The 9,045-nt window shown below is 41.8% G+C and overlaps 1 protein-coding gene across 4 annotated transcripts; it reads left to right on the top strand.

Moving 5' to 3' along the window:
• Positions 1 to 8,622, top strand: LOC7462799 (hydroxyproline O-arabinosyltransferase 3). 4 transcript variants are annotated; one of them, XM_002303896.4, is made up of 9 exons: positions 1 to 91; positions 4,719 to 5,317; positions 6,173 to 6,240; positions 6,326 to 6,527; positions 6,780 to 6,877; positions 6,967 to 7,036; positions 7,175 to 7,246; positions 7,400 to 7,513; positions 8,253 to 8,622. In XM_002303896.4, exons 2-9 carry the CDS (start codon positions 4,916 to 4,918, stop codon positions 8,313 to 8,315), a joined length of 1,089 nt encoding a protein of 362 aa, XP_002303932.2. In that variant the 5' UTR covers positions 1 to 91; positions 4,719 to 4,915; the 3' UTR covers positions 8,316 to 8,622. The 4 variants fall into 4 exon arrangements, 3 of the variants coding, with proteins under 3 accessions (XP_002303932.2, XP_024453051.2, XP_052307177.1); XM_024597283.2 differs by lacking the exon at positions 1 to 91 and adding an exon at positions 4,211 to 4,644; XM_052451217.1 differs by lacking the exon at positions 1 to 91 and having other exon boundaries at positions 4,211 to 5,317.
• The last annotated feature ends 423 nt before the right edge of the window (positions 8,623 to 9,045 follow it).

Here is a 9,045-nt window from a genome sequence, read left to right as displayed (position 1 = left end):
ATATATATATATAACACAACAGATACTGAAAGCAGAAAGCCTCAATTCTTTACATCAGCATCGAATCTCTCTGTTAACATCAAGCAGGATCGTACGTTACTCTCTATCTCTGTCTCTATCATTGTCTGGAGACATCAAATCGTGATCCACTCGTGAATTCTTAGATTATTGCTTTGTCTTTTCCATGATAAATATAATAGTGATTGGTTACTAAGTACCCCTGCCTTATGCTTAATTCAGCAACAAGAAACCTTCGTGGGTTCTTTATTTGTTTTTTAATCTTTTCTTTAAAGAACGCATCTTGATATAATAAACCCTGTTTCTGCCTTCTATTTTTCTTTGTCTGTGATGCGTTCTTCTGTTTTTTTCTTTGTTTTTTTTAGTGCCCATTTGGCTTCTCAAGGTGCTATTGAAATACTCAGTTCAGCATTTGTCTAGCTGGATTGAATTTTAGTGATCTTGTTTGTTTGTTTTGGATGGGAATTGGATGACCCTTCAATCTTTCTTTTGTTCTAATAAAGGAATTATCGTTGTGAAATGTGTGTTAGGAAATTGTCATTATTGTGGCAAATACCCCACTCCCACTTGGTAGATAGTGGAGCATAATTAGTGCCTCATTTTGTGGATCTTGTCTCACCATAAAATGCCTATAAAAGAGGCAATTATTTGAGAGCAAAGAGAGAGTGAAGAGAAGGTTGAGAGAGAGAACGTGAGAATAGAGAAAAAAGAGAGAGCTGCAATGGCAGCAGCCTTGCTGCCATTGCAGCAGATGTAATCTTCTTCCATGTATCTCTATATCTAATAAAATGAACCTCTCCCGTGGATGTAGGCGGTTTTGCCGAACCACGTTAAATATTGTGTCAGTGTGCTTACCCTCCGATGAGCAACTATCAGTACACCCCCGGTCCGCGCATGGGGAGCCGGAATTCCCCAACAATTGGTATCAGAGCACATGGTTTAAAGGGGTGTTTGATTTTTGCTCAAAAATGAAAGTTGTCAAAATTGTGTTTTGACCATACCACTGTGTAGAGGAGGCCGAGACGAAGCCACTGTTGAAAACCACGTCGAAATCGGACGTCGGAAACCGCCGCACGCGCCGTCACGCGCCGGCGAGGAGACTGCCCACGCGCACAGACGCGCGCCACGCGTCACACGCGTCTTCTTCACCCGGATGAGCTGACCCGACCCGAATACCAGACGACCCGACCCACGTGCCAGACCCGGATAAGGATGGCGTCATCATGACGCCAGTATACACAGTCAGCATGCATGTCAGCAGACACGTCAGCGTCCAGTCAGCGTCCTGTCAGCATGCCATATCAGCGTCCCGTCATCAGACACGTAAGCGTCCAGTCATCAGACACGTCAGCAATGTGTGGACCCACCTGCCACGTCACCAGCCGCGAGCTGAGCTGCGCCGAGCCGAATTGAAGCCGAGCCGAGCCGCGAGCCGAGGGATAGGATCCAGTGTAGCTGATTCTACGTGCAACCGGATCTGAGATTGAATCTGGGCCGTTCATCAGGCCAGAATTGTTTTGATCAAATCTTAGCCGTCTGAAATGCGATTTGGACGATTTCAAACTTATTTCCAGCTAATTTGATTGTTCCGGATGCAATGGTACGGTCCGATCATTGAGATTTGAGACCAAAAATGACGGTGGTGAATTAACAAAAAGATTGCCCGATCAGGAGGCATCTGAAGGTCATCATGGTGGTCGATGGAGATGAAGAAGAAGAAGATGCACATGTTTACCCAATTACATGTGTTGAACTGCTAAGTGAGGAGATTTGAATTGCCTTGAGGGAAGGTAAAATTGGGACACTCTGGACACCCGATCATGTGGGCAATTAGAGGTGTAGAGTGAAAATTGATGAAGACCAATCTTGACGAATCTAAGAACTGGTAGTCTCGCTAGATGTGGAGAAATCATGTATTAAACCAGTATATTCCAGATCACTTGTAAAGGAAAGCCGCAACAAAGCTAGCAAATGGTTGTATATACGGAAAGACAGTACGATGGATAGATATGGCCTGAGAAGTTCTGTCTAGGAGATTGGGTTTTAAGCGGGACCAGTATGACCCCTCCAATCTTTCCTGGGAACTTGCTTAGTGGAAGGATTATCCATACGGTACTATTTTCGTATATATAGCAGTTTGTAATGAAACAGTTGAAGACTAGCAGGATGACGGCACAAGGGAACAGTTGGGTTCCGTATGATCAAGGATCTGATGAAGTGGTGATTTCTCCAAAGAAGTTAGATTCGGTGACTGTGATTTCTCGAGGGGAGAATTGATGAAGACCCTGATAATGGTAGAGAAATATGGCAAGGGATAAAGATTGGCACCCTATTTTGACTTGGACAGGTGTTATGACAGGATGAGCTGCTGTCAAACATAAGCAAGGAATAGGGGAAAATCTGGAGAACAGAAATTGCACGATGGCACACGGAGATTGTGCAGGAGTACCTGTAGGATCCAATGAGGTACTGTAATGAGACAACAGGTGCAAGGAGAAGAAGTGTTCCCAGATGAAGCTCAGAGCAGAGACTGTTAAAGTTTGTACAACAGGAAGTCTCTTGTGCTCTTAATGAAGACAACAGGCGAAGACCTTTCCAATGCATGCAAGGATGGGAAGAGAGCTGTTGCAGAGGCACCTAATTGAGGGGGTGCAAATGCCTGTGATACAAGGCAACCGCCTATGATGAAAGGCGAAGACACCAAAGAGAGTTGGTGTAGGTGGAGCTGTCAAGCAGAAAGGCACAGAAGCTCCAAACATAGAAATCGAGGTGGAGGATTGCGAGGAGTATACCGCAACTTTCTCTTTCTATGTAGTCAGTGGCAGTAATCTCTCCCATAGTGCACATGGTGGTAGAGAATTTTGGAGCCACTTTGAAGCATCTCAGCTGAAGGAGGATGCGACCGCCCCATGACAACGGGCGAAGACACCTTAGATGGAAGGTGTGTGAGGGCCATGATAGGAGCCCGGATCAGACCGCCCCATGACAACGGGCGAAGACGCCTTAGAGAAGGTGTGAGGGCCGCGATAGGAGCCCCATTGCAGACCGCCGTATGACGACGAGCGAAGACACCTAAGGAGAAGGTGTGTGGGCACGATATGAGCCCAGTTCAGAACGCCCCAGAGCTAAAATGATGGCTGGATATAAGTGGACAGGTGTATAGCCAATGAAGTGGCTATGATGAGTATGGAGACAGATGCAGGATTGACTTTCATGGATATTGCCCCCATGCTAAAGATCAATGAGCTAGAAGACATTTGCCTTGGACAATAAGTGTGTGACTTGTGGAGCATTAAGACGCGGCTGCTATGAAGGAGCAGAGGGCATGCGCAGGTTCCCTGAACAAGTTGACTCTTGTCAAGGTGGTGAGCTCGGTAATGGCATTGTAATACTCAGAGTATGAAGATAGATATGGATCAACCTTTATGGGCTGCCCCCATAGTGAAAGGTGGAGAGCTACCTGGACTCTTACGACTAAGAGCGAGAGACTCACGGAGAAGTAAGGCGTGGTTCCTAGGGTGGAACAGAGGGCAGGCGCAACTCCTGGATGAGTAGACTCTTGGAAGAGTGGTGAGCTCGTGATCATATTGAGATACTCAGATAATGACTGTCGCACTTGGAATATTCGTTTGAGGGGGTGTTGCAAGCCTTGGTGTAAGGCTTGAAAAATCATTTCGGACCGAGCATGGTTGATACGCTCGAAGGGGAATGTTGTGTTGAAGACGCTCTCAGAATGGTAAGCTTGGAAGAGCTGCACAATGCAAGCTTGTGCTGAAGAAGCAAGAGGACAATTGCCACAAATGGCAAAGGGGGTGATTGTTAGGAAATTGTCATTATTGTGGCAAATACCCCACTCCCACTTGGTAGATAGTGGAGCATAATTAGTGCCTCATTTTGTGGATCTTGTCTCACCATAAAATGCCTATAAAAGAGGCAATTATTTGAGAGCAAAGAGAGAGTGAAGAGAAGGTTGAGAGAGAGAACGTGAGAATAGAGAAAAAAAAAAAGAGCTGCAATGGCAGCAGCCTTGCTGCCATTGCAGCAGATGTAATCTTCTTCCATGTATCTCTATATCTAATAAAATGAACCTCTCCCGTGGATGTAGGCGGTTTTGCCGAACCACGTTAAATATTGTGTCAGTGTGCTTACCCTCCGATGAGCAACTATCAGTACATCCCCGGTCCGCGCATGGGGAGCCGGAATTCCCCAACATTGTGTGCCACTGTCAGCAGTTTGGTTATTTTTGTCTCTCTGGGCTTATGTGAATCTTCTGGCTTGATTTGACATGACTGGATTGATTCTACCTCTCTGTACTTATCCACATTGCTTTTGAGAGTTGAGTTTTTGTGGGTTTTTATCTAAATATTTTTGGAAGGTTTTTTTTGTGTGGTAGAAAACAGTGTTAGTTTGCATTGAAGTGTTGCACTGGAGGAGTGTAATGTGTCTATGGAATGAATTCAATGAGATCATCTGCTGTTTTTTGGTCATTTCTTTCTCAACGTGGCAATTTCATATTTTTTTTCTGGAATTTTCTTTGATCAATTTGTATTTGATTGTAATTTTGCTCTGAGCTTGGATCCACATCATGTTCTAAACTGGTAATTTATAAGCATTTCAAATGTCTCGGTGAGTAGCTGTGATCCTTGTATCCTTGTACTGGTCGTGGTTTAAACTAATTTTTAGTCCTAATTCTTATGCAGGTTAACTGCCAGAGATTAAATTTCTTTAGATTTTCTCATTGTGTTGTGTAATTTAGCTTCAAAATATTTACACTTTTGTGTTATCTACCTGGTAAAATGAAAAAAGGTAGGTTCCTAGACTTGGACACTTGATTTGTTTGTGGTTTGGAGAATCTGGGATCCTGGTTTGATCGTCATTGATAACTGGGAGAGAGACGATGGGACAGGCTTCGTCACCAGTTCTGATTCTATTAGCTTTTGGGTTTTTCTTTGCTACATACAACTTAGTCACCATGACAATGCACAATAGATCTATTGGGAAATGGGTATATGACGATTCGGATGGTGAGGCATTTTTCGATCCAGTTATTGAAATGCCTGAAGAGGTGAAGAAACCAAAGAATGCCAGGATGCCCTTCCATGTTGCCTTAACAGCAACTGATGCTCCCTACAGCAAATGGCAGTGTCGCATTATGTACTACTGGTATAAGAAGAACAGAGACCTGTCTGGGTCGGAGATGGGAGGATTTACACGGATTTTGCACTCTGGAAAGCCTGACAACTTGATGGATGAGATGCCTACAGTTGTGGTTGATCCTCTTCCTGCAGGTCTCGATCGGGTGAGTTTCCTGCGTTTTTTCTTTCTCATTGTGGAGAGAGCCTGCATCCCTTGTTATTGGTTACGTCTCGCTTCTTTTATGGTATATCATCTTGTTGTTGAGAATCTATCTTTGCAGTGCATAATCTGAAAAAAAGATGTTTTGCTTTCGACATTCCCTTGTACATTTTTTATTTGGTTTTTGGGGAAAGGAATGTAAGGGAGCTCATTTGAATGCATGGTTTTCTCTTAATAAGAGTTATTTTGCCTGCATGTTTAAGTAAAGTGCAAGCCATCCTGTTGGAACTGATTCAGATTGTTGGCATTCTGCAATTATTTCACTATTTAATGGAAGGCTGAACCTGAACAAAGTATTTGGCTTTGGGGATTTTGGTGGTTCATAGCATGTAACTGCACTTAGATGTGATTCATTTGTAATTCAAGACTCGTACTTCAGTCAGGAAGTTTATTATGAATAGAAGAATACTGTGCAGTCTGTGCACATGGAACTGTAGTTCGTCCTACTCTGCTAATGAATTGCATCTCATTTACCATGTCTTATGAAGGTGTCAAAGGTTGCTTTTTCCATGAATAATTTCTAGCAGCGAAACAGCCAACCATTAATATACAAACAAAATATACTACCTTCTAACCTCTGTGAAGCTCACCGGTTTGGCTTCACAAGTCATGGTTTAATATGTCGTCGAATTAAATGACTTGCTTGTTTGTAATGTAATTATCTTACCCCTCTTGAGAATGCTATCTTCTGATTTGATTTTTTTTCTTTCTTTTTGTGTGTTGATTTTGATACTCTGATCTTTTTACACAAATCTATTTTTTCATTAGTGGTGACATGACTTTCCATTCTGTAAACCAGGGTTACATCGTCCTAAATAGACCATGGGCCTTTGTGCAGTGGCTGGAAAAGACTACCATTGAGGAAGAGTGAGCTTTTCAGTTTTCATAATGTTTACTTGACATGCATTTACCTCCATGATATTCTAATGGCGGTGAAATGCAATCTGTGCAGATATATATTAATGGCAGAGCCTGATCATATACTTGTGAATCCCCTTCCAAATCTAGCACGTGGAGGGTTGCCGGCTGCTTTTCCATTTTTCTATATCGAACCTGCTAAATTCGAAAATATCGTAAGGAAGTATTATCCAGAGGAGAAGGGTCCTGTGACAGATATCGATCCAATTGGCAACTCTCCTGTAATTATCAAGAAGGTGTTTACTCTCGAGATACCGTATCTCCTAGTATCAAAATTGCCTTTGATCTGTTTTGCAATGATTAGTTTCTGCTATACTTGTTCTGATATTCCATTTTTCTGTTTAAATATGAACAGTATAACAATTTTTGCACTTGCGTGAAAATAAACTTGTATTTCTCATTGTTGTAACTCTCTAAAAATTGCGTTTGTGATATAGTTTTTCTGTTGGATGAAAGATGAGTTATTATCTGAACCTTATGATTTTCAGGAACTTCTGGAAAAGATAGCTCCTAAATGGATGAACGTTTCCTTGAAAATGAAAAATGACAAGGAGACTGATAAAGCTTTTGGATGGGTACTAGAAATGTAAGTGCACAGTAATGGCCATTATTTACTTTGTATTAACTCTCTGATGACAGGTTTTTGACACTCCTGTTTTTGGTCGCTGAACTAAGGTATGCATATGCTGTGGCAGCAGCTTTGAACGACGTGCAGCATGTTCTTCGGAAAGATTTTATGCTGCAGGTTCAGTCAAAACCTTGTGTAGCTCTTTGTGCTCAGTTTATTAGATCTCCAGTTCTAGCAGCTTCAGTTGGACTTTATATGCAATGTTGATTTTGTGTATTAAGCAGTTTGTATGACTCTGAGATGTTCATTCTGCAGCCCCCATGGGATCTGAGCACTAGGAAATTTTTTATCATTCATTATACTTACGGATGTGACTACAACTTAAAGGTAAAATTAAACAATATCCTATTTAAGAAGAATTGTTATTCTAGTTATGATCTTATGCCTGCAAATTTTTTCGCATTTCGTTTAATTTTGTGAATCCACCATCTTCCATTTCCTTGTCATCCTGTTAGTTATCTGAGGTTACATAATCTTCAGGGTCAGCTAACATGTGGAAAAATTGGAGAGTGGAGATTTGACAAGAGATCATATCTACGAGGGCCTCCACCAAAAAACCTCTCCTTGCCCCCTCCAGGGGTTCCAGAAAGTGTGGTACGTTTTGAGCAATATTATAACATTTTTGCAGTGTATTCCCCTCTACTAGGTTTTGGAAAATATACATTACAGAATAACATAGGCTACTGAGTTGCAACTGCCCCAGCTCTGTCAAAATTTATATTCTGGTACCGTCCATGTTTACATTCCCATTCGTAATCTGCTTCGTGAAAGTTTAAGAAGGATTAGAGCAGAGATTTGCTGGTGTGCTATTGTTCTTGCTTTAAAATCCTCTCACCTTGCTTCAATGAAAGCTGAAATTTGGCCCCGATTCTAGGGCCTCTGGCATGTGAACTGAGGTCTGTCTAGTTTTCATGATTATCTCCTTTTGACCTGATAATGGTCAGTTTTTTTATCTAAATTATAACCTTCAGAAATTTCTGTAAAGCAAAAGGCTGGGACTGATTAGGTACCTTTTCCACAGCAGAGTATGGTCAAGTTAAGATTTAATCAGGCCAAAAAACTTGGCTAGAAGCATTGAACTGTTTCCCTGCTGGCCAGTTGTGATCACTGTCTGCCGGTTTCGACGGCTTAGAATCATATTCATGCTGCAACATATCGAAGCATGGATATGTGTAGCTATTACCCTTATGGATGATATGGAGTTCAACTAACTAGAAGTAATCTGTCAGTAGGAACTCCATTTCATGAACTCTGGAGTGATAACAAAGAATGACCTGTACAGATTACTAATAACTTTCATTTTGATGTGTTCTTTTGCCTGTCCTTTCTGCAGGTTACCCTCGTAAAGATGGTCAATGAAGCTACTGCTAACATTCCTAATTGGGATGCAGAGTAGCCGTCTGTCACGATCCCCATGGGAGGTTTGATCCATGGCCATTTAGAGATATTGATGTCTAGGAACCTCAGGTTAATTATTATTTCTAATAAAGGAATTGAACAACACAAAATGGAAAATTAAGAAGGTTATTTAGTAAGGATTACAGCATATTTAGGAAACCACGATGCTTTTTTTTTCCCCTCTTAACACATACTCTCAGATTGAGAGTGAGCTCAAAATCAACACAACATAGTTTGGTCTGTTGAGCTCGATAGTAGTATTTGGCTGTACACTGCTCATCAGTTAATTGATTTTGTGTCAATAACTTAACGGCTCAAGCCCTCTGGTTCCAAATCAAATCCAATATTTATAACCTTACTCTTATTACGTGATCTCGTGAAAACAAGAAACATAAATTTTCATCTCTTTTCAAAAACTGCATCCGTACTAAAAGGAAAAATGGGAGTCGGCAATGCTATCTGAAATCCGAGCGTGGTCTGTCATTTTCCACACCGAATTATATTTGAAAGCACCTCACGGCAACTAAATCGAGGCCGAAATTCAGAGTACTTTTTCCGGTGGGGGCATAGAAATGCCTGAAACCTGGAGTTTCCTGGTGAGAGGAGCCGAGCCAGTGCAGGCAGCTCGTTTACTTCCTACTATAATCTTGGACCAAGAGAGGCAAATGAAAGGCAACCTAAATCATAATATAATCTTACCAACTATTATAACATAAGTAAACGAGCTG

The sequence above is a fragment of the Populus trichocarpa genome, chromosome 3, assembly GCF_000002775.5.
Source record: "Populus trichocarpa isolate Nisqually-1 chromosome 3, P.trichocarpa_v4.1, whole genome shotgun sequence".
Classification (NCBI taxonomy): Eukaryota; Viridiplantae; Streptophyta; class Magnoliopsida; order Malpighiales; family Salicaceae; genus Populus; species Populus trichocarpa.
This window is presented reverse-complemented; position numbering and strand designations above follow the sequence as displayed.

What these genes read in the sequence shown, in the direction of transcription:
- LOC7462799 (XM_002303896.4), top strand. Translation starts at nt 4,916, where the DNA reads ATGGGACAGGCTTCGTCACCAGTTCTGATTCTATTAGCTTTTGGGTTT. An exon ending in TTCCTGCAGGTCTCGATCGG is followed by an intron (nt 5,318 to 6,172) that starts GTGAGTTTCCTG and finishes TCTGTAAACCAG; the next exon opens with GGTTACATCGTCCTAAATAG. An exon ending in GGAAAGATTTTATGCTGCAG is followed by an intron (nt 7,037 to 7,174) that starts GTTCAGTCAAAA and finishes TTCATTCTGCAG; the next exon opens with CCCCCATGGGATCTGAGCAC.